At 34.4% G+C, this 26,633-nt stretch overlaps 1 protein-coding gene across 1 annotated transcript in view; it reads left to right on the plus strand.

Moving 5' to 3' along the window:
• The first annotated feature begins 3,939 nt into the window (after positions 1-3,939).
• LOC128988945 (RING finger protein 10) overlaps positions 3,940-26,633 on the plus strand; it is a 177,604-nt gene continuing 154,910 nt past the window's right edge. Inside the window, exons 1-3 of the mRNA XM_054410780.1 lie at positions 3,940-4,328; positions 15,288-15,457; positions 26,041-26,243. Coding sequence (XP_054266755.1) covers positions 4,235-4,328; positions 15,288-15,457; positions 26,041-26,243 — 467 coding nt within the window. The 5' untranslated portion in view covers positions 3,940-4,234. The remainder of the gene's footprint in view (positions 4,329-15,287; positions 15,458-26,040; positions 26,244-26,633) is intronic.

Here is a 26,633-nt window from a genome sequence, read left to right on the forward strand (position 1 = left end):
GTACTGACCAGAAATAAAATTCAAGTCATAAAAATAATAAGATTATAACTAACCAGGGAGCTAAACATTTTAGTTAACATTTTTTGACATGTTTAATACTGTGTGACTAGTGTATTTTATGTTGCTCGAAATTGAGCAATTGCAAAGAATTACAGGAGTTATTTAATAACGAATAAATAGTCATAATTTCCGATAAGTTTAAAAGAGTCAACTTAAAAAAATGATGCAACTAATGGAATTATTCACGAAGTACATAACAGTTCAATATAATCAACATTTACTGTAAATATTGTATCATTTTTCAAAAGCTGATCTTGTTTTTTAGCGTTTTCTACAAATCATGTTTCCCACTCACAGCCGCATTAGGTTGTCCATATTTACCACCGTCATTGATAAAGTAGCCTTCATGGTACTACCACAGATTATAAAAACCCTACTTTGATATATGCTGGTGGTCTATGGTCAATATAATCATAGATTGCTTAACATTCTTTTCACTAAAATCATTAATAACGACTGAAAAGTCAAGTGAGTTTCGCCAAATCACAAACTGAATCTAAAATCTAGAATTAATATTATTTTTTCACTTTGATTTTGTAATAACTAATGTAGGCTACTTGAATTTTAAATCTATGATCCGCTGTAAAATATTCTTCAATAAACAATCAAAAATTAAACCTAACTAGGCTCGGGGCCCCCAACAGGCCCGGGCCCTGTGACCAGAGTTGCACCAGCCCCACCCTTGTGGGGGCCATGGCCGATGTAAACAAACAATAATATTTGTAATTGTTTTATAAACTGTTTAAATTGTCAACAACTAAAAGTAAACATTAACTTTAAATTGAAGGTATGACCTAAAGATTCTATGAGTTTTGTAGTAAAGAAATACAGGGTGAAGCAGTGAGAGCACCCCAATTTTCTTTCGTTGTCACACTATAAGTAAAGCCACAATTAATTAACAGCTCTGCTTATAATGTAATTTAAACTATGTCATTTTAGTAAACATTATGCCTGAGGCTATTAAGACTGAGATTTTGATGTGGAAACCAATTTTTAAAATAGTGATTCTTGTACAAAACCCCAGAGATTGTTTCATTGTTTGGACCACATTCCATCCTTGGTCAATATGGTGCTGTTCCAAATTGGAAAACAACGGTGAACTGGGTAAAATAATTTAGTATAACAGCTTAAAACGAAAAAATAATCGGTTGGTGCTGCAAAACCCTTTGTACACCAGCAAATGCTGTAAAAGTGTGAGTCGCAGTAACTCGAAGTCCGAAGAGATTTGCCAGGAAGCTTTTGTTGTTGAAAGCTTTCCGTTGGCTCTTTTTTAGGGGGGGGGGGGTATTCTGATAAGCTACTTGAAGTTCGAGGTTTTTTCTTAAGTCGCCCCACAGATTTGCTTAAACGGAAGCTAAGAATTGTCCAAAACTAAAGTGATTCCCGAAGAAATGCTGGAGGAGTATTTGATGGAGTTTTCAAGTGACTAAAAAGGAATGTCAAGTGGGACAAGGACGTCACTTGCAGGATTTTGTTTTCAAGGAATGAAAAAATGACTTGGTTAAGCTCAATTGGCAAAAAATAAGCTGTGTTTTGATGTGGTATTTATATCTATTGGGTGAATATGTTTAATTTATAATATAATGGAGTTAGTACAATTTATTTTCATTGCCTCACCCTGTAGTATTTTTGGAATAGAAAATGGGTCTATACATATTCTCGTCCATTTAAAGTACTCGATAATTTTCGCACTGCAAACATGATGTCAAATATGAAATTTTTTGCAGACTTGCCACTCTTGTTATGAAATATACTAATTCCCTAAGTTGGCGGTCATATAGGAAACATGGCGGCTAAAATTATTTTTTCAACTTGACCAAAATTTAAAAAATAAAAAATCCAAGGCATTTACAGTTTATCATTTTGTTATATCCCTTATAACTTGGCATACTTATATCAATCACCCTGTATATAAAAAAGGGCTTAGGGTATTCCCGAAAATATGAATTCATTCAAGCATAGATAAAAGGAGTAAGTATGTCTACTCCTTTTATCTATGCTTGAAGGTTTTTAAGACACGGGACGTTTAAATCGAGGGCCAGAAATCGCAAAACAGGCAGCTGTTTTAATGGTTCGAGGACTATACTATCAATGGAAATTACCCGTAGTGCAGTTCCCAATTAATTTAACAATTATTTTCTTTGTTGTCAATAACTATTAACTAATATCCTGTAAATAAGTTTTACAAATTAAGCTGCCGCCGATAACCGTGACGGGCCCGTTCGATAGATCGATCTCGTTCTTAATATGTTTTGTACTTGTTCGTGTTTAAATGTATGTGTTTTTTACGTAATGTATTGTTTTTATAAACTTCTTAACGACGTCAACTTGACCGACATGTGAGAAAGAAGTTATCCTGCTGACTTACGTGATCATGGTGCAACTCAGCATCGAAACCTGGTTGTAGAATTTTAACGACCATTTGAGCTACTGACAAAGGTAACTTAAAACCATTTATTAAGCTGTTTCATTGCGTGTACAGATTCCGATCTATTTTTAAAGTAAAATTCATAGTTAATTTAAAAGGACCCATAGTTCCGACTGTAACACAACTATGTTTGATTTTTTATTGTTTACTTTATATTGTATTTGTATATAAATTGTTACAAAAAATAATGGTTTGGTTTTCAATTATTTTGTTTGTTGTTTGTCTGTCTATCTTGTAGTTTGACGTGATTTTTTTCTTAAATACTCCTCTTTTGTTGTTCATCATAAATATTCTGTAAATAAGTAGGCATAGTAACTTATACAGTCGTTCCAATAGTGGTACGGTTTAGAGTTTGATTGAAAATAAATTGAAAACTTTGCATTTTGTTTGTTGTCTATACCAAAACGTTTTGATATTGCAAGTAAAATTACGAATATTCATGATTAAGCCCTGGTTTTTAATGCTCAAATTATCAAACGGTTCAAACTGTATATACATTTTTTTTATGTTTCATTAAATCATGATACAGTTTGATTTACGAATATAGTTGTTAAAAACGTGAGTTTCCTTTATATTGCTTCTAAATCGAGACATATTTCTCGTTTGCAGGTTGAAATATAATTAAAAAATGAACGGATATCATATTTTGTATTCAGAGTGAGTAGCTCAAATGCTATGGACACAAGTCGTATCAGGTGTATAGTGTCAAGTCAACTGTAGAGAGGGCCGCTACGACGCATACTACTGCTGCGCGCGCACTGCCATTCAGTCTGTCTCTCTCACTCCGTGGGAAACTGGGAGAATTTCCGTCCCTGTGCTGCACGAACTAGTAACGCTGCGGGCCTGAAACGCCAAAACAGCGACTGCACTAGCTCAAATACAGCGTTCGCGACTTCCCTATCTCGTGGGGTATCTGTCTATACTCCTTTTATCTATGGTCAGACTTGCTTACTTCGCATAAGTCATGTGTTTATACCAAAAAAGAGACATGTAACAACCTTGGACATGTAAGGCATAGTGGAGTAAAGTCAGACTTGGATCACTTAGCTTTGAAACAGTTTCATACCAACACAATGTGGAACAGTAAAGTGCTGCCTCCTAGTGACCCTAGAAATAAGATGAATCAGTGAACAAGAGGAATCAAAATATGGACTTGATTCATTTTTGCCAAAAATTGACTTACACCACTTTGACTTTGACCGTGATCTTTGGTCGAGTTTCGACCACTGGGCGACCTCTAGTATTTACTTATTGTTTAAAGCAAAACAGATTGTAAATAAAATTATGTTAAAAAAAAATTATCCAATCTGTTCCATAGAGAGCGACACTTAACGAAAATGTAACAGTTGCAGCGTTGCAGCTAAAAAGTAAGAATTTTTACTGCGGCGAGACGAAACGGTCGTGGATACACTGATCGAGTGACGAGTTTTTGGAATTGGTTGGAGTGGAGTGGCAGTGGAGTGGAGACGCCATTTTATATTCCCAGGCGTCGCCTTCAACGCGACGACAGTGTTTTCGTCTTTTCGTATTATCGTCGTTTTCAACGACAAGAGAGGGCACACGCTCTCCTAAATTTTCCGTGCAACAAATATTTTTAACCGTTTTATCAATTTTACAGTTTTTGAATACCGTTTGAGGTGTTTTATTGTTTGTAATTTGTAATCATGGCCTGCTGAAAAATGTCTGGTCTGAAACTGAACGTCTTATCTCCATGCGGAGAGGATTTCTCCTTTAGAGTTTTCGTAGATGTTAGAGGATTCAAATATGGAAAAGAAACCCGCAAATCGGGTCACTCAAAACCCATCTAAGGGTTCTGGGACTGATAGTAGGAAAACACAAGGTATGTGAATATGTAAGTTTACTTTCTTATGGTGCAATGTATTCTGTCATCTTGACTTTGGTAGGTGTCGTCATGGCCGACTTTGCCCAGAGTCGTAAGTTAGGCCTATCTTTTCCTTCACACCATGGTAGGCCTAGGCACTAACAGTTGTACAGTAGCCTAGGCCGTGTAATTAAGATATGTAAGATATGTAACAGCCTCAGCCTTAGTAAACCTAGCCTGTCTGAATCGATGACTCAATCTACCTAAGCCTTGTAATATCTGGATAGGCTAAGGCCTAGGCCACAAGTTTACTCGGCTTAAAACTTGAGGTAGGCTAATTATATCGAACTCAGGACCTCACCCGTAATTTAACCCTCCGAGTGTCCCTTGTTTTGGCCTTAGGCCTAATGTCTGCCTATTTTTTGCTCATTTGCAAGGTTTTATTAAAACGGATCTGAGAAGCTTGAAAACAATGTTAATTATACTGTTCTATATACCAGAAGGTAATGGAAAATTAAAAAAAAAATAAGTTTGCGCTCAATGAAATTGTATAAATTAGCCTAAAGTATAGGCCTATAAATATTTGAAAATAGCCTCTTTGTTCTAAATTTTATGAGGATTACAAATATAAATAATATAAGGAAGTAGATTTGCAAATAAATAAGTTATGGGCAAAAAACAGATTTCGGTACTATAGCGTTTAGCAAAGAATGCATAGCCTAACCATAGCTAGGAATCTGGCTGATAATTTACATCAATATCACTACCTACTTCTTCAGGATCATCAACCAGCCCTTCAAAATCACTTAAATCTTCTTATAATGCACCACGTATATCACTACTTTTGATTTTTAACACTAAAACAATGATAAACGTAATAAAACACATCAGTCATCAGTGGGAGGTTAACCAAGCTGTTTACAAATACGCACGTCAGCTGTCTGCTACAATATTTTCGGAACTAAAATGAAAAGCGCTTAGAGACAGACCTCCGGAGAAAGCTCTGAATCTGCAAAATAAAACGATACCTAACTCGATCCAGTTCAATCCGATTTTGTCAGTCATAGAGCCTTCGCCGTAAACAGTGTTTGTGAGTTGACGCATCGACAAATAACACTCAGAGGGTTAATTTTTGGCAATTATTTATCATGTCTACAACGTGATAACTTAGGCCTACTTAAGAACTTAGCCTATCGTGTAAATTTTTAGATGTCTAATAACTTACTTACTTACAGTTTTTCTTACGCTGAATCCAAGAATGCAATCAGTTTTTGTTGTAGAGATTCCTAAGTGGCAGTAAAACGAAGGTTAAAATTACAAATAAGTTTACGGGTCATTCCATGCCAAATCAACCAAATTGACCATTATGTTCAGAATCAGAATCAGAATCTTTATTGCCGTTGATCAAATACATTGAGATAGGCATTGTCAAATTAGGCTAAATATTTACATTGGTCGATAATACAAAGTAACAGAGTAAAAAAGGCTTAATCTAAGGCTAGATTAGAACAGTCGAACCCAAGAATTCTTGAAGAGTGTAAAACGGATTTTCTAACAGCCACGAGTAAACTTTAGACTTGTAGATAGGAATGGTTGCTTCAAAGAGAGGCTCAGGCAGCTTATTATAGAACTTAATACAATTTATTTTTAAAGAGTTACCTGTAAGTGCAAGCCGGTGCTGAGGAATGTCCAGTGCTCCTTTGCCTCTTGTGTTATGTGAGTGGATGTCCTGTCGAGTGTAAAATTTATGTAGATTACATTTTGTGTACATCAAGACATTGTAAATGTATAGGTTGATGACTGTGCAAATGCGATATTTTATAAAGAGTGGTTTGCAGTGTTCCACAGGGCCCACCCCGGCGATAGTGCGGATGATTTTCTTTTGTAGTAAAAGAACATCATAAATATGAGGTGAATGACCCCATAAAATAAGACCATATTGCAAATGAGATTGAAACAAGCCAAAATATGCTGATCTCAGGTACTCCATGCTGATAAGAGGTTTAAGTTTCCAAAAAAGATAAATGACTCTTGACAACTTTTTACAAAGATTGTTAATATGAGTTTTCCAGTTCAACCTGCTGTCAAGGTAAATTCCCAGAAGTTTGACTGAATTTTCAGGTAGGTTTTGTAAGAGAGAAAATATTATGCTTTGAGTTTTATTTTCATTACAAATAAGTTGATTAGAGGAAAACCAGTTCAAAACATGATTGTTTGCATCCTGAATTGTGTGGTCAAGAAGGTTTAGATCTCTATTGGCAGCAAAGATTGTTGTGTCATCAGCATAGATTGTACATTTTACAGGTAAATTACGAGGAAGATCATTTATGGCCACAATAAAAAGAAAAGGGCCAAGGACAGAGCCCTGCGGAACACCAGCCTTGATTTGTGTAACTGATGAATTTTTACCTTTAACACATACAAACTGTGATCTATTGGTTAGATATGATTTGAGTAATTGTAATGAGTTGCCCCTAATTCCATAAAATTGAAGCTTCTTAATCAAGATATCAAAAGGGATACAATCAAAAGCTTTGGTGAGGTCATAGAGGAGCATTGACACTGATTCTCTATTTTCAAATGCATTCAAAATGGACTGTGTAATTTCTGACACCGCCAATGTAGTGGATCTACCTGGTCTGAAGCCATACTGTGAATCAGTTAACAGGTGGTTTGAATCAAAATAATTAGTTAACTGCTTTAAAATAATTGCTTCAAATATTTTAGAAAATGTTGGAACAATGGAGATAGGGCGATAATTTTGACAAAGTGATTTAGGCTATCTCCTTTCTTAAAAACCGGAATTATTTTAGCAATTTTTAATTTTTGTGGAAAAATGCCAGCACGTAGGCACTCATTGATGACCAGAGCCAAAGGAGTTTCAATTAAGTGTATGGTCTTCTTAATGATGTAATTTGAGAGCCAATAACTATCCATAGATTTTGAGTTTGAGAGTTTATAGACAGTGTTGGTTACCTCATCTGGTGTAATGCAAGTCCAATTGGAATGTATGTTCTCACTTGGTTCAGGCCCAAGCAAGTCCTCAGCTGTTGTGCATGTTTGGCTTACCAGGTTGGTAAGTTCTTCAACTGAATCTGTAAAATAACTATTGAGTGTATCTTGGTCTATTGTAACTTCAGGTGTACGAGTTGTAGTGTTTTCATGTATTATAATGTCCCAGGCAGCTTTGCACTTGTTATTTGAAGTCTGAATGAAATTCTCATAAGCATTTTTCTTGGCAGTAGCTAATTCTTTCCTGTAGTACTTTTTTATTCTAAGATAAGTGCTGTAAGCTGACTGAGCCCTTACAGAATCCAAGTTTAAGAGATTTTTATACTTAGTATAGTGTGCTAACATCAAGTCTCTAGTCTGCTTTAATTGAGGACTAAACCAGTTTAGTTTATGTTTTTTACCTTTTACATTAGTTTTCTTACGAGCTTTTTTACTAACAAGGGGCGAGCAGTAATACCATAGTTCTCTAAATCTATTGAAAAAAGCATTAAACAAGTCTTCTGCAGTACCATTATGGTTATTAAGACAGTCCCATGACTCATCCATTAAAACATGACAAAACTTTGTAATATTTATATCATTTTGCTTCCTGAAAAACAGGGTTGGCCCAGTATCAGTTTTATTATTATCTAGTGTGACATGTGTCTTATATTTAAAAAGTAAAGGATCATGATCTGCAATTGTACCTGGCAAGAGTGAAATTTCATAAAATTCTCTAGAAAAATTTACAATAACATTATCAATACACGATTTATTCCTGGTAGGTGGATTATTTGTACACACTAAATCTAATGTCCTAAGTAAATTCATGAAATTTATTGAGTTTTGTTCAATAACATTAGCCATTTCAATGTTAAAATCCCCACAGATAATTAACTTACTGCCCCCTCTCATCAAACTTTTAATTGCATTTTCAAACATTTAAAAAAAAACATTAATATCACCATTGGGTGATCTATAGACACTAACAATAGTAACATTTTGTTTTATTAATCTAATACAACATAGTTCACAATTAAAATCAGATGAAAAACAATCAAGATTAATAGATTCAAACTCAATCGATTCTTTAACAAAAATAGCCGAACCACCATTTCTATTACTACTCCTACATCTAATACTAGCAGTGATAAAATTATTTGGTACAAAAATTTCGACTTGATCAGACGATAGCCAATGCTCTGACATACAGATAACCTCAACTTTTTCTAAAAAACAAAGATGTTCCAGAGATAAAATTTTATTACGGAGACACTGGCTGTTTACTTGTAAAATTGTTAAAAGGTCATCTTTGACAGAACTACCTCCGGACATAGGCCTATTTAAACTACCACTAAAAAAGAAGAAGAGTCAGCATTTTGTATACCTTCGTCAGGTCCTCGGGGTAGAATACTTGCCGGCTGTGTAGTTACCTGCGATGAGACAATACCTTCAGGATTCTGGGTAGAACTGGGTGGAGAAGCTATAGGCAATGAGGGATGATCAGGTAAAGTTTCGACTATCGCTGTAGGGGTCACTACAGTTCTTTGGATCTTGATAATTTTACTGATGAGATTTACGAGCACCCTCTTCCCCTTAGCGTTGAAATGCTGTCCATGTCTAGTGTGAAAAGATCTGTCACAACTTTCAGTATTTATAAGAGAAACATTATTGAAAACCTTACAGAGATCCTTGATTTTCCCATTAGTTTCAGAAATCAGTTTATTAACAACCGATGAATCCGGTAAATCATGTCTATGAGGAACATTGGCAACTATTACCTTTGTACTTTTCAGCACCTGTAGAGTATCTCTAAGTCCGTTCACCACATTACCACAAGAGTTTTTAGCTATATCGTTAGCCCCAGCCATGAGCACAACATAGTCATCTGGTCCTAAATCTTCACATTCATACTTCACGTTGGCAGTTACATCACAAAAAAGAGCACTAGGTTTGACAGTTCCCTCAGTATCAAAATACTGGCCCCACGCTGTCCTTGAAATTATTGAGGAAATGCCACGACCAAAACTATCAGTGTAGATTCTTATTTTCTTGGTTTTCCTGGATGATTTGGTAACTTTAGTAGGCTTAGTCCAGTCAGACGATTCACATTGATTTGTGCGAGGCCTAGACAAAACTGGAGAAACCTGCTGGATTTTTCCTGCGCGCCTCCTCGCATATCTTCCCCGCTCGTCTGATGTGGGTTGGTTATCAGACTTAAAACTTGTATTATCCTCTTGGTACAAACAGGTAAATCTATTACTAGTGGAGATAGGTGGGAAGTCCCTAATGTTTACTGGAAAGCTACCATTTAGGCCCTCCCCTACACTGGAGTTTCTAGAAGACCAAGGCCTAGGCCTATTTTTAGAGACAGGTAGAAACTCATTAGGCCTACTTATTGTATCTACTAATTCTGGATTTGAGGTTAGGCCTACTATTTCCTGTTCACGCTTTAAACACATTTCACTTAATTCTGTAATTCTCCGCGCAGCTTCTTCATAAAGTCTCTTATATTCCTTAACATCAGCCTCCAACAATGAGGCATGCTTGGTTAAATTCTTAATTTCTTCCTTAAGCTGTTGATTGGTAGACTTAAGTCCACACTTTTCACAATACCATTTCTCATCAGTCCCAGATAAGCGGTCATATTCACTGTCACTAAGTCCAAGACACTTGGTGTGATACCATTGTTCACATTCATGTTCACAAAGGATTGCCCTACAGTTATCAGAAACCGATTTAAGGCAAATGCCACATTTGGGTTTGGTTTTAGTCATTATTCAACTTTAAGTCAAGTGAAATAGGAATCTTGCAACAAATAGTGGAATATAGCCAAGTCCACAAGAAAGTTGAGGTTAGAAATGGTTATGTTGAGATATAGGGGAGAGTGGTACATACTGGGACGGAAATATTAAAACCTTTTTTTCTTCAATATTAGTTGACTTAGAAGAACAATCTTTACACAAAAATAAAGCACTTTTAAAACTCTTTTAATGATATTTTTTTCAAAATTATTAACTTATATTTAAAAGGCCAAAAACCGTTTGTCCCGCTTTATACCACTTGTCCCAACATGTACCGACCCTGGTACAAGGTGGGACAGCAATATGGTACAAAGTGGGACAGCATAAGGTACAAAGTGGGACAATAAATGGTACAAAGTGGGACATCCTGTTATGCATAGGAGGTATACTTAAATAAGACAGTTTCAGACAAATTAAAAAATTTATTGATATATGTGACTTGTAAATAGTTAGTAATTAAACTAGGCTATAAGGCTCGAAATTGCTCCATCTTCTGCATGCTCCAAAAACTTCTTGCGGCAAATCTTCGGCATTATGGACCTGAAAAAATAATTGTTTTTTGTAAAATTCCACTATAATGTTCTTTAATGAATAACTATGATATGAATGAATGTGTCTATATTTTAAGAGTTAAATGTAGGTCTACTTCGGCATAAAACCAACCCCGCTAAAACTCTATTTATGTTATAAGTAGGTAAAAAAGTAGAAAGGAATTGTTTAATTGAAAATATAAGTACTAAACAGTTTAAAAATACCTAGGCCTAACACAAAATTATGACAATGGTTGTGTTTCTGGGTAAACCGTGTTAGAGTTTACCATGAGAAGTAAGTTAAGGGTTTTTTTTTTTTTAACAAACCCTAGGTCCTATTCTTGGTAACCTACCAAGCAGATGAGGCATGTCATATATTTATATGGGTATGCTTGTATTTATAGCCTATTATGAATTGCTATAATAGTATAATAAATCAATTATAATTGCTTGTCCCACTATGTACCGATTTCCCACTTTGTACCACCTTATTTAACATTGTCCCACTATATACCACAAATAACTGTCCCAACTTGTACCACATGTAGGGTTATATTGTTTTTAAGTTTTACCCCAAACAGTGCAACTCAGACATCCCTGACCTCCTTCTATTGAACAAAGAAGGTTTTTTAATGTTAGGCATACCAAATTTATCCTGTTTATCAAACTAATTTCATAAGAAAATGATGATTGCTTACCTCAAAAATGTAACTTTTGAGACTATAGTTGTAGCAGACTGTCATTCAGTACTTTCCAACATGACTGAAACTTCAGAACTAACTTAAAACACACTGTTGGCCATGACTTAACACTTTTGGAGGGAAACTGGCCACATGGCTTTGAAGATAAAAAAGTTATATGGAATGTCCCACTATATACCGTGTCCCACCTTGTACCACTCTCCCCTAAACCTCAATTTAAATTAAAATACTAAAAGTCTTTCACCAAATTTCACAAAATAATACCAAAGTACAAGCTCTGCCGTAAAACAGCATATGAAAGTAAAATATTTAATAAATTTCTAAAACAGTCTTTTTGAAGTTACCTCTTGAGGGTATGTAACATGAGGTCAACCGATCTATGAAGAAATTCCTTATATGCTTTGGATAAAATTACATAAATTATACCTCAAAATACTCAGCATACACTTAATAATAAATTTCAAAAGGAATTCACGGGATAAAACTTCAATTAGCTAGGATTACAACGGATAAAAGTGCCTTGACCTCTCAGATTTGCTTGATTTTTGTATGCAGGTTCTAAACCAAAACTAGCCTAACTTAGTAAAAATATAATTTTTTTCTGACCTTTAAGATTTTGAGTTAGGTAGGCCTAGGCCTACAAAGCTTTAAAAACCCAAAAATCAACGTTTTGGTGCTGCGTTTTGAAATTGTTAATATTGTGTTACTCGAAAACCATTCCACTTAGAGAGTTAAAATTTGTGGCATTCTTTTTTATCTTAAGTTGTTAACCCTCCGAGTGTTATGTGTCGTAAAAGCGACTCATAACACATCCGCTGTATTGTTATGTGTCGCTTTTGCGACTCACAAACACTGTTTGCGGCGACGGCTCTGGGACTGACTGAATTGGATTGAACTGGATCGAGTTAGGTATCGTTTTTTTTTTCAGCAGATTCAGAGCTTTATTCTCCTGATGTCTGTTTCTATATGCTTTTCATTTTAGTTCCGAAAATATTGTAGCAGACAGCTGACGTGCATATTTGTAAACAGCTTTGTTAACCTCACACCGATGACTGATGTGTTTTATTACATTTAAGTTTATCATTGTTTTAGTGTTAAAAATCAAAAGTAGTGATCAATAAATTGTTATAGTTTATAGGTCTACAAATATTTTAAAATAGCCACTTTGTTCAGAATTTTATGAGGATTCCAAAAATATAATAATATAAGGAAGTAGGTTTGTAAATAAATAAGTTATAGGCAAAAAACAGATTTCGGTAGGGCCTACATAGCGTTTAGCTAAGAATGCATAGCCTAACCATAGCTAGGAATCTGGCTCATAATTTAGGTACATCAATATCACTACATATTACTTCTTCAGGATCATCAACCAGCCCTTCAAAATCACTTAAATCTTCTTATAATCTTCATATAAATATATCATAGCCTAAAACTTTTGTAACAAAATTGCTTCAAATTCTATAATTTTATTTCAATAACTTTTCAAAATTATAATTTAACTTACTTAGCTCTCTAGCAAATGAAATTTGTTATAATATATAAGTGTAAACAGTGGCCTACAATTTTATGTGATTAAGTCAGCTTTGACATATGTGAGTGCAACAATGCATCAGACCTTCATCACTTCCAATAGAGCCAAGATAGTATGAAGATGCAAATTAGACACTACATATTTAATATCAAAATTTTATAAAAAAAAAGTACATTATTCGGACAAAATTTGTGAAATTTGTTGAAAGAAGAACCATCCTTGCTACGAACCTTAATCATTCATAACATCAAGAATTTTACGGCAAAGAAGACATCAATTTTGGTGAGATCACTCCAATAGACATTTTTACCTTTGGAAGCCATTAAAACTTTTTTAGGCCTAACCTTTGGACGTTTGTACTCAAATTCAAAGTCAAGAACTAATAGAAGCTTAACTTATTCAAAATTATTATTAATTCAACCAATCTATAATTCGAACATACTTTATATTTTAAAACAAAATTTAATTAGGCTTATATCACAAGATTAAATTCAAATGCCGCTCGATCACCCCACCTGAGATAAAGATCCTTGCAGTAAATTATAACATTGAACCTAAATAATTAAAACCATTGTAATAGGCCCAGCCTAAAGTTTTTAAAGTAAATTCATTTCCCACTGTTTGTACAATTTATTGTGAACCCCCTTTCTTTTCTTTCACTATCAGTTTTGTATAATAATTAATAAATTTAAGTTTCGAAATTGTACATGGAGTTTCCATTGTAGACCTAAGTTAAAGGTTGATTACATACTGTTGATAGATGCTTGATGGAAACTGTAGTTAAAAACACAGATGATTTTATTGATGATTTTTTGGGAACTTTATTACTAGGTGGCGTTCGCAGAGGCATCCACAAAATTGAGCGGAGTCATCAAGGGTTCATATTATATTGTTTTTATCATACTGCAGTAAAAACAGTCGTCATTGGTGCATGCTTTGCGGGTCTAAAGTAGCATTTTTACTCTTTAGGGAATAAAATTCGTTTTTAGCCTCTATGGAGTAAAACTCAGCTGGTTTGCACTGTAGCCTAACTGTCACTGTGGTTTAATAATTGACATCCTGTTTTCTAGTCTTTGGCACTTTATAGTAACCCAATAATGCTAAGTTAAACAACAAACAATAGCCTATTAAAACATCTAAAACACAATGGGCTATAGGGCCTAAATAACTTTAAAACCTTAGGAACAAGGCTAGACTTATGGATCTAGTGAAAATACTAAAATATTCACCAAATTGTTGTCACTTTTGACCTCAACACAAATGGCAAATAAAAGCGACCTTTTCATAATATTCATCCCCTTCTTCTAGGCCATAGGCTACAAATTTAAATGTTGTTTTGGGATGCATTTGTAATGGTATTGGAGCTTGCACTCATAAAAATCATCATACTGTACTAGTCACAGTGCATTTCTTCAACAGAAACAGGAAGATTTTTTCCACCATCTTTGGTCTTGTTTGCTGGCGTTTGAGTATGTAAAACGTCGGTTTTTGTTTAGTCTATGGCATCCCCGGATTCCATTGACTCAGACCACATTTTAAAAATCTACTTTTAGTGGTTTCCTTTCTTTATCATCCTTAACTGTTTCAGTATTGGTGCAAAATTAATCTTAGTTACATCACATTGCATACTTTTACATTTTAGAGTTGTTAAATCATTTCAGCAATCAAATGTCTAAGTTATGGTTTGTAATAAAAGCGTGTCTGTTTACGATATTATTTTAACGATTAATCCCAATTAATTACAACCAAGCAAGGCTCAGTCCTTAGGTACTTGTTAACAAAGTTAGGTACCTATTTAGTAAGCCTATTTATTGAAGTTTGAAAATGTACTTGGTCCATTGGTGAAACATGCCACTTCATGGATATATTAATTTCAGGGTGCTCAGTTGTTTTTAATTTACTACCGGTACCTTAATAATAAAAATTATACAGAACTGACGATAGACATATGCATAAGTAATTAAAGGAAGTAAAATGGCAACGACAATTTATTATAATTACAATTTATAATGTGTATTTGCATTATTGTTGTTTTTTAAATTTAAGTTTTCATTTTTATGCTTTTGTGTAATCCAATACACAACAAAAGAAACACCCCATTTAATATATAATTTACATATTTTGTACTGCAATACAGTAGGCTATAACATTAATATATAGAATATGGTAATTATATTATTAAATGGAGTGTTTTTTTTTTCGAAATTAGGCCTATGTCTAAACTTATGAACTACCTACTAAACTCAACATATAAAGAGCTAGGCTATACAAAGTTATTTAGGCTAAGTGACAAAGAAGTGACATGTTCTACCTATATTTACAAAAGTAGACTCTTTATTTTACTTACTGTATTTCAATCCAGCAAAATTCAATACAAAAAGAGCAAGCTTTAAATTGGGTGATTCATTTTTCTTTTGCAGATGCTAACAAGCAGCAGTTTCCTAAGTCATCAAGGCGCAGAGAGCCATCCAACAGCAATGGTTCCAGATCAGAGCAGGGTAGGAAACCTGCTCCTCAAAAATCCAAGACCCTGGATAAAAGACCGCGGCCTCGCGGCCAGTATTATGGCGGTGGAAAGGAGGGTACCCAGGTCAGTTTGGCTATGTAGACTGATTGTGAAGAATTGTATAATCTGTTTTCTTTGCTTTACCAGTAATTTGCATTTTTATTATAAATTATAATCTTTTGAAATCAATAAACTAGGTTAAAACTACCTGGTTACTGTCAAAATGATCCTGTTTATGATTACAGCTGTTTTGTGCAGGTGAATTGATCACATTATCAGGTCAGAATGTCAGCTATGCTATGGTATTAAACTTCAAATTCCTCATGGTGGAGTTTTCAGGAGTTTTAACTAGAGATGGGCCGATACCAAAAATCAACAGTTTTTCACTTATTTTTAATAAAGATTATCACTTATAATTTCTCGAAAGAAATCTACGTGTGAGCTATGAAGAGCAGACAAGAGACATACATCACTGCCACAAAAACTATTCTCTACTGTGAATGAATGAACTGAGTGTTTATTAGTGTGAAGCCCCGCCCACCATCTAACGGGACATGGGGTAGGATAAGAGAAAGTTTGCTCTAAAGCCTGGTTCACATGCCCTCCCTCACCCTCGGCCTCAGTCGCTTGCAGATTTCCATTAGACAAAAGTTTCTGAGTGTTAATTATTTTAAAACACTGAAAATATTTGAATTTGACTATGATGAGATCTAATAAAGTTTCCTCTAATTTATAAATAGGCTTACAAGTATTAATCTGAGTCATTTGACAGTTTTTGTATTTCTTTTTAAAAGCAATTACAGTTATACTTAAAAAAAAATACATACATCTTGGCCTATAAATACTTTTTGTAAGGAGAGTCTTTTCTCTAGTGAGTAAAAATGATCGTGGTCAAGGAGTGACTGTGCTAAAACAGCACATTGTCAATTTTTACAAAAGTATTTTGACTGAAACCTGGTATTTTTTAAAGACATTGTAGAATAAGTCGACGTCTGTGGAGAAAAGTATGGCAATAGATAGGTTTTACTTTTAGCCTACAATAAAGATTATGTTTTGGGACTAGAATCTCCAAAAGAGTGCTTTTATAAAACATGCCATAGTTTTATTTAGTAACAAAAGTGTTTGACTATGTTCCCGATGATACCAAGAGTAAAGGTTCGGCAGAGTGGATTCACTGTGAACTGGCCTGCCTGGCCCTTATGCACGACGTCACTATAACCTCCGTGTAGGGGTGTCAACAATGGATCGGAACAATCGATGTTTTGAACCTGTCTGTAACTAACCTAGTTTTTTATACTTTAATACTCATTATGTATAAACAAACACGTACTACATATCGGATCTCGAATCACGATAATTATCGATACCCTTCCCACCCACAATAAGCACATAAAACGATGTCTAAGCAATCGTCATTTGCTCCATTGAAACACGAAAGTCGATTGGCTGACATGGTAGTGCATTGTCCCTCCTGCCCAATGAGAACTGTTGTTACATATTATTGTCAACATTGACAATTCGTTATAATATTACAAAATCGACATGGACTAAGGCTTATGATATTTTTCAATAAATACATTATGTCATAGTAGCACTTAAAACTTCACTAAACTCTTTAATCAGGTAGATAGTACAGATAAAATATGGACCTACTTTTTGGCGCAATATAAAGCAAGCCTAACCATACGATGATGACAATGTTAAAGTTTAATGGTTGAATATAATTTATCTAATGATGCGTATAATGCAGGGATGAAACTGAACATTTCGACGTGTTTAGGTTATTTATTTTGTACTAAAAATAAAAATAATACAGCTAAATGTCTGACTTATTAATACATGGATAGGGATCAGCTAGCTTACCTGGTAGATAGAGTCCAGATTAGCCTTGATTACACATAAAACACATGACACAACACAGAAAAACTTATAAAATAAAGTAATATAAATATAATAATAATAATATAATAAATATAATATAATAAATAAATATAATAATATAATAAAAAAATATAAAGTTTTTCTGTGTTGTGTCATGTGTTTTATGTGTAATCAAGGCTAATCTGGACTCTATCTACCAGGTAAGCTAGTTGATCCCTATCCTTGTACATAATAATCCTAATCAGCCAATTGGCCTTTCCTTAACTCCTGACTTATTAATACAGACATTGTTTAGTACAATTAATTTTGTGTTGGCAGGACATTCGCGCACCGGTTGTCTCATGAGTTGAGTCTGACATCTTGAAATGTAGATTGTGTTGTGCAATGAGCTGAAGCTAAACAATGTCACCGACACCGTCGCTGTTTTGAACTAGATAGTTTCTAAGTTGGCTATGAAAATTGTTAACCGTGATTATAAAACTAATGCTGTAGCTATAAAGTAAATAAATGTTAAAATAAAATATTTATCCCTGTCGGGTGTCGGTATCATCGGAATCGACTTTTGACAATCGAGTCTTGGTACCGATACCAATGTCCAAGTGGTAACCAATGGATGGTGGTATCGATGACGATAATCGACACATCCCTTTTTAGAACTGCATCGTGACCAAATAGATGCATGCTGGATCGAATCGGGGCATACCACTACCTATCACTATCACCCAGTTTCAGCTGTCCCTGTCAGTAAAATGGATGACGCAAGCGATGTCTAGGTTGCCGATTATTATTAGGTAGTATGTCAATATTGAAAGGGGTTAGGGAATGAAATAAAACTCAAACATTTTCCTTTCTTGTTATTTACTTGTAAAATATCAACAAAATCGGCTTAAAAACCTCTACTACTCGACTCAAGTTGTGAGTATCTAAGTAGGCAAACCGCTAGGATTCGTAACGGCAACGGCAATTTACCTGCTCTGAACTGACTTAATCCGCACGGATTCGTAGCATTCAGTGGTTCAGTGTCAGTATCGGTATCGAACCCAAAACAGGCAAATATTGAGTATCGACGATACCGAGAGTATTTCTGTATCGAGTATCGGTATCGACCTACCTCTAGTTTTAACCCATTGGCACCGACTTACGAGCGTTACTCATCTGGCTGCTGCAGACCCAAAATCCGACTTACAAGCATGCTTGTTTTTTATTTTTTATTATTTATTTACTTTTATGATGTTTATTATTATCTTTCTTCTTGTTTTGCGTATTTAATAATTTATTTTCGGGAATGACAAAGGTGTTGCCATGGAAACAAGATATCACTCAAAATGAGCTGTGGTAAGGTAAAACCAAGGCCACACTAAAAAAACAGGCGGTAATGCTCGTCAAGCATGACGTCACGATAGAATACGGCAATGACGTAGGTATTTATTTTCCAAAGGAAAGATTAAAACAAGCAGGTGATCACAAACGGCAAACATTACGTCATTGCCGTCTTGTATCGTGACGTCATGCTTGACGAGCATTACGGCCTGTTTTTTTACTGTGGCCTTGGGTAAAACAAACCATTTAAAAAAATATTTATTACTTATAAAAGTAAACAACTTGTGTTTTTTTATGTTTGGAATCTATCGAACTTTATAATAGTGTCATTCGGTGTCTGGATTATTATTGGAATTTGTAAATTAAGTAAACTTAAAAAAAATATTTTTAATACTTATAATATTTATAATTTTTTTTAAATTTTACACTTTGATTATCGAATTACTTTGTGTGGACAATTTTATTGTGAACAACAAAGCAAAAGTATTATTTTATTAGGTAGGTACCTAAGGTTTTCTATAACAATTAGAGTAAAAGTTTACAAATTGGGTAAAATCAATTGCTGACCTAGGGCACTGCAGGCAGCGCATTAATTCCTTTCCCCTATGGGTTAATCACGTAACATATGAAAACGGGTACTTTTTCATAGACATAGACTTGCACATAACATTCTTTACATGTAGGGATCTGCGGTACAGAAAATAAGGTCAGTACGGTTCGGTACGGTACAATATTTCGTACCTCGGTTCTCGGTACAAAATCGGTACGGTACGCGGCTACCCGTATTTTTGTGGTTTTCTTCTCAGAACTGTATTTGAACCATTATTTTTAATTTTTTAATACATTGAATGGATGGTATCCTACATTCATGGTTTTCTAACAACAATTGCTGTACCACACATTATTAAAACCTTTAACTCCTACGAGGATTGTGTCAAGAAAAATCAGTTAAGATAAAGGCTTTACCTATTTTACTCTGAGATACTTTGAATAGCCATGAAACAAATTATTTCCAACCAACACAATGTCTAGTTGTTTTTTAAACTTTTAAAAACATATAAAAGCACGAGCTGTAACCCGCGGGCTTTGCCCCGTTTAACTTCTTAATTTTCAAGATGATCTCGTTCGCATGGCTCAATCACGTCCTGGTTGAAGTTCGTTCGCTACGCTCACTCACCTTTAGGTTGGAGCTCGTTCGCTACGCTCACTCACCTTTGGGTTGGAGCTCGTTCGCTGCGCTCACTTGCCTTCAGGTTAGCTCGTTCGCTACGCTCACTTGCCTTCAGGTTAGCTCGTTAACTATGCTAACTCGCCTCCAGGTTGAAGTTCGTTCGCTATGCTCACTCACCTTTTGGTTGCAAATTAGCTGTTTGTCATAAATGTAAAAGAAATAACAGTGCTGCACTCTGTTGGTAATCCTTTTAACTTTAATGCTATTGAACATCATAGAACAGAACCAACTTGTTTAATTGAAATAGCTGTTAAGATTCATTAATTCCATTTCTCATAAGGGTAACATGGGAAACTCCAGAGCCACTGGGGCACGAAATTGATGGTGTATAAACCTATTCCATGAAATTCTACACGTATGTACCAAGTTTCGTGGCAATCGGTTCAGCGGTGTCTGAGTTTATCACTGCCAAATATATATACAAATATCCTCTTTTATACTTATAGATTCAGTACAAAAACAGTGTAGTTGCCAGCTGTTCACATTCAACAGATGAAAATGAAAAACAGGATGAAGTAATGGCAAAGAGCATCTTTTTTATCAGCTTGAAAACTAATTATAAGATGGATACATCTCTTGCAATGTTTTTCTTAAACTAAAATTTGGATTACCAAAGAGTAATATTATTGTCTTTTTATTTACAAAGTCAACGTCCACACATATCAATCATTAGTTCATTATCTCAGACTCAATCCAATTTTCTTAGTATATTTTAAAGCTCTTCCAAAGAGTCAAAAGACCCAGGCCTGGACCTAATTATTTAGGATGGCCTACATAAATTGAGTAGGTTACAATGAGGTTAGCAAAATCACTATCATAATTCTAGTTCATAAGATTTAGATTGCATAAAGTACCTTAAACACAATAAAAAAATAGGAAACAAAAAACATTTAAACCTTAACAGCCACATCCAACAATATAAGACAAGATACAGAAAATGCAATGACACAATTTAAGACCGAGTAGGCTTGCATAACGGGAAAAAATTATGCAAACAACAACTACTACGCTTGTGGTTTCATCTATAGAAAGATAAAATATCCATAACAAATATCTTAACTTATAAAATAAGATTGTAGATTAGTTACAACTGTAATATGAAGCATAAACATTTTTATGGCAGTAGGCAATGGCCAGCGGCACATAGAATATTCACGAAAATACTGACTCAGTTAGAGATAAAATTTACAGTCATCATAAAACTATAATTTTTATGATAAAATGCTAATGGATTTGGGACTGATAATGGGTTTTTTATTGCATCATCGCCCTAGTAATAAATTATGAAGATCGTAAACAAACATCTGATAAGACTTTTATGTGCTCAGAACCAACTACCGTTGACTACGATAGTAAATGATAAGTAATTTATTATTATAACAGGCTGTACCGAACCGAATTTGTACCACGTAAAATGCTGTACCGAACCGATGACGGTAATTAAGCTTGTACCGTACCGACTTTTTCGGTGCACCACAGACCCCTATTTACATGTGTTACATACAGAATAGGTGCATTGCCAGAGTTAAAATTATCAGGATATAAAAAATAAAATAGTAATCAAGATGATAATATAACTGTATGATAATATAAATTAACAAAATTGAATGATAAAACTATTCTAAACTAAAGGGGCATTGTGAAAATCTGCAATTAAATAAAAGGCTCTGTCAATTAAGAGTTCACCTCTTTTATCTTTAAAATTATTTTCATTTACCAATTTATAGTTTGCAGGCAGCACATTGTACAGCTCAGCCCAGCATATAGTGGACTTTTTTCATAAAGGGTCAAATGGTGCCTTGGAAATCTAAAATTGTTTTCGTTTCGATCATTATATCTATGGTTTTTTTTAATTGATTCTTGGAGGTCGTTTTTACCTGAATGAAAGTAGTTTAGTGATTCCAATATGTACAGTCCTGTTAGGGTGTGGATTTTTAAATTTTGAAAAAGGTTTTTGCATGAACTACGCGGATGAGAGCTGGTCATAATACGGATAACGCGTTGTTTTTGTAGCCTGAATATTGATTTGACTCCGGTAGCCTGACCCCATAAGATTATACCATACCTCAATACTGATTCTACATAACCATGATAAACCATTTTCAGAGTTTCTTTAGGAACACAGTCCCTTAAGTGCAGAAATACAATTGACATGGATCTAAGTTTACTTTTTAATTGATTCAGATGTACATCCCATTTAAGTGATTCATCTATGTAAACACCTAGAAATTTATGAGAAGTTGCCAATTTAAGGGATTCAATTTTATTACCATTGTTTCTGACAGAAAATTTTATTGTTTGCATTTTTTCAAGATTAAGTTTTAATCCATTGTTCAAGAACCAACACTCCATGTCATGAACCACATTTTCAAGAGAAGATAGCATTTCAGAAGTACTATAATTTTTTATCAAGGCTGTTGTATCATCTGCAAAAAGAATTAGTTCCTGATCAATAGCTTTAGGGAGGTCAATAATGTAAATTAGAAAGAATAGAGGACCTAAGATTGAACCTTGGGGCACACCTGCCGATAGGTTTTCCCATGGTGAATAGTACTTGATCTTATCCAGTGTTATTACAGTTCTTTGTTTTCTATTAGAAAGGTAAGAACTCAATAGAGAGTGAAAACTTCCCCTAATACCATAATCACTCAGCTTGAGCTGAAGGACTGAGTGATCAACACAGTCAAAAACCTTGGACAGGTCACAGAAAACACCAGCTGTAGCCTGAGACCCGTCCAAAGCCTGGGTAACCTCATTTATAAACTGTGTTAGTGCAGAACCTGTGCTTAAATTTTTCCTGAATCCAAATTGTTTGTTATAAAATAGATGATTGCCTTCAAAATAACTAACCAATCTCAAATTTATGACCTTCTCAAATATTTTAGAAAAATTACTCAATACAGAAATTGGACGGTAATTGTTAATATCCGATTTTAGGCCCTTTTTAAATATTGGTGAGATTTGGGAAATTTTTAGTTTATCCAGAAAAATTCCATGTATTAAACACTGGTTAATAATTTGAGATAAAGGTTCAGCAATGACATTAACAGTGGCTTTTATCAATTTAATTGGGATCTCATCCCAGCCAACGGATGATTTGTTTTTTAGTGACAGAACAATCTTTTTGATTTTCCTCCACATTAGTTAGCCTGAGGCTGCACAATGATATCCCATTATCATTACAGATATGTTTCACTGAAGCATGGACTCCACTGACAGTAGCCTTTTGTATTTTATTTTTATTTATTTATTTATTATCAATCATCACATTACATCAAGTTAATTGACAGGTGATTTGTCCATAAGTCTTAATTATTACTAAAAGTAGACTAAAATTAAAAATAAGAAAATTAAAATCTATTTTTGCTCTGATAAGAATTCCTCAACACTGTAAAAAGCCTTCTCCAATAACCATTTTTTCAAAGTTTTTTTAAAGCTAGCTACAGACTCTGTGTTTTTAATGAATGTGGGTAATTTGTTGTAAATTTGTGGTCCCATATATTGAGGGGAGAGGTGAACAATTGAAGCCTATGTTGAACTGGTTTGATTAAATTTTTAAATCTCGTGTTATGAGAATGGTTTTGTTGGCTTTCCATGAATAATCCTATATCACCCTTCACCATTAAAGCGAGTTGATAAATATATGAACTGTATAAGGTTAAAATTTTAAATGATATGAAACATTCTTTACAGTGTGTAGTCTTAGGAACTCTTGCGATCAGTCTGATAGCTCTTTTTTGAAGAGTAAATATTTTTTTAGCCCGACAGGAAGATCCCCAAACAATTAATCCATAGTTCATAATAGAAGAAAAAGAAGCGTGATATGTCATTAATTGTGTTTCTAAATTTGTGGTATATCTAATTACAGGAATAACAAATGTGGCAGAGACTAGTCGTTTTGAAACATTTTTAATTTGTTGGTGCCAATTAAGATTTGAATCAAGAGCTATTCCAAGGTAGTCTACAGAGTTTTTGGTGTGAATAGGAGACGAGTTACAATTTACTGAAATATTTGAACTTAAACTAGAGGGTGAAAACTGTATTAATTGTGTCTTTGACATATTCATTGAAAGCCCATTTACTGAAAACCAGTTCTGAAGCGATTGAAGCTCTTTGGTGATAATGAGATGCATCGGCTTGTCGGTTATGCCTTTGCAGATGAGAGCAGTGTCATCTGTATATTGAAAAATACTCATTTTTGTACTATTGCAAATGTCATTAACATAAATAATAAATAAGCAAGGGCCTAAAATTGATCCCTGGGGGACCCCAAACGGGGCTTTACTCCATTCTGATTTGAAGTGGGTTTTAAATTTGTTTATGATGATTCTTTGATGCCGGTTATCTAGATATGATTTAAACCATTTCAGCTCAATATTTTTTACACCAAGTCTGCTAAGTTTTTCTGTACATTTTTTTTTTGTACATTTAAGTTGCTTACTGTATTTAAAAAAAAATTGTTAAAAACTTTAGCAATACTTCCAGGATTACCAAGCTCATGACCATTTATATCTTTCAAAACTATTCTTTCTTTTGGTATTTGGTTTGTATTGCCAAGCTCTTGATTTACAATTTGCCAAGCTGCCTTAGTTTTGTTTTCTGATGTTTTTATAAAATTGCTATTCGCTACCTAGTAATTTTGCTTTTTTTACAACTTTGTTAAATATGTTTAAAGGTTATTGTAAATTATGTTATTTTCCCATAAAACCCTATAAAATAACGGAAAAATAGGATTTTCTCAAAAATGGCCCGAACGATTTTGATAAAAATGTTGTACTTTAAATTCTGAACAAAATTGTACTAATCCCATTTTCGTATATTTACTCTCACCGCTTACACATGATAAAGATTGTTGACAAACTTATGGGAGAAAGTATGTGTCAGAATGCTGATACCGTTTATTCTATTTGAAATTATTCTTTTGGTATAGGAACTTGTATTATTATTATTATTACCAGTAGTCAATATATTCTTATATTGCCCAGGGAGGCTCAGGAATATGGCGTTATGGTCAGATAAACCTAAATCAGTATTCAATTTGTGGTCTACTTTATACATTTTTTTTGTAATCATGTTATCTATACAAGTAAATGAATTGATGTAGTAACACTTCGGCCCAATAACATTTCGGCCAAACTCAAATTTCTTAGAAAAACAGTAACACTTCGTCCCACTCGCTTTTACAGATGATTAAATAAGCTAATGGAGTAACATTTCGGCCCGACGAAAAATTGACAAGGGTTGAGGAACGCAGTTCAGGTAGTAAGAGGTACATGACCTGTATACTTTGCAACCACCCTCTGGTGGAATGTCGCCCAACCGTCACCCCTTGCATCCTCTGACCTCACATGACGGAGAATCGATGGAATCTTACCTAACCTAACCTAACCTAACCTGTCAAATATTTTGTTGGGACGAAGTGTTACTAACTAGTGGGCAGGTAGAGAGTTTAACCGTAGGCCACATCTGAGGGTTTCGGGCCGAAATGTTACTGGGCCGAAGTCTTACTTGGACCGAAGTGTTACGACACGAATATAAAAACATTTTTCCTTTTGGCTTTTTTTTTTAAACTAACAAGTAAGCTTTTCAAGTTTGTCCAAAAACAATTTACTTGAATTATAATTTGGCACTGTATAAATGGAAAAAAATACTGAATTGAAATATACAAGTTCGATAGCGGAACATTCAAAAATAAAATCTTCATTTAAATAAGAAAACTACTGTACAGTTAAGTATTTACAATTGTTATCAACGAATATACTTGAACCACCCCTTAGGCCACTATTTCTGACATAAGAGTCAGCCCTTCTAAAATTATATATTGTATTGAGTAAAGAAATAGAATCATTATCCAACCAAAGTTCATTCAATGACATGACTTTAATATTTAATTTGGACTGTGATAAAAATAAATTGAGCTCTGATATTTTAGTAGAATTTAACCCTTGACAATTGTAGTGCATTACTAAATTAAATTTACTGTAAGTATCACTGTTTTTTAATGAATCTGAGCTAATATTACTCTGAGCTTTACTGTTGAGATTGTAAAATTTGTCTAGAACTATTTTAGCAGGCATTTCGTCTTTGTCAGGATATCTTAGTTTAAAGACAAATGTAAGCTATTATCTAAGGGTGTCATTAGGTTGTTATTTTTTAAATAAAATGGCCATTGGCTGGGGTTTGGCACTCATCAAGTAATTATATCACAAGTGTTTGATGATATGTGATGTGGCAGGTAGAAGAGTATGAAACAGAACTGGGTTCGTTGTACTCAGCTGGAAGCAAGAAGCAGAATTTAAATCATCTGTTGAATTTCCACTATGCTCCGAGAGGGGAAAGTGCAAGGCCAGTGCAACGGCCTAGCTATCAATACGGTGTTAAGTGGCTCATGTCCACCCAGAAGCACAAGTACAACAAAGAACACTTCTTACAAGCCAAGTAAGGGGTGATTACACTTAATCAAGCAATCTCTTAATATTGTAACATATTAATTATTGTTGTGATTATAACCCGTGACTTGAATTAGTTTTTGCCTCACTAATCTGTTTTAATGGATTTTTCACGCAAGGATTTAGTCCTGAAAACAACTGTTTGCCCCCTTGGATTTTATTATTTACTACTGTAATTAGGGATGGACGGGATTGAATTTTTAGTTCGGGACGGGACGGGACGGGATTTTTATTTCCTTCCCGATTTTCGGGACGGGACGGGACGGGATTTTTTTCTGTGCATAATTGAAAGTACTGTGTTGCAGTTACCAAAAAAGACATACGAAATCAATTTTTACCATTTGTGGCACTGATCGATAAAAACCAAAAAATGGGTAAC

Source organism: Macrosteles quadrilineatus, unplaced genomic scaffold (assembly GCF_028750875.1).
Source record: "Macrosteles quadrilineatus isolate MER2022 unplaced genomic scaffold, UCM_ALF_1.0 Scaffold_1__1_contigs__length_201487025, whole genome shotgun sequence".
NCBI lineage: Eukaryota > Metazoa > Arthropoda > Insecta > Hemiptera > Cicadellidae > Macrosteles > Macrosteles quadrilineatus.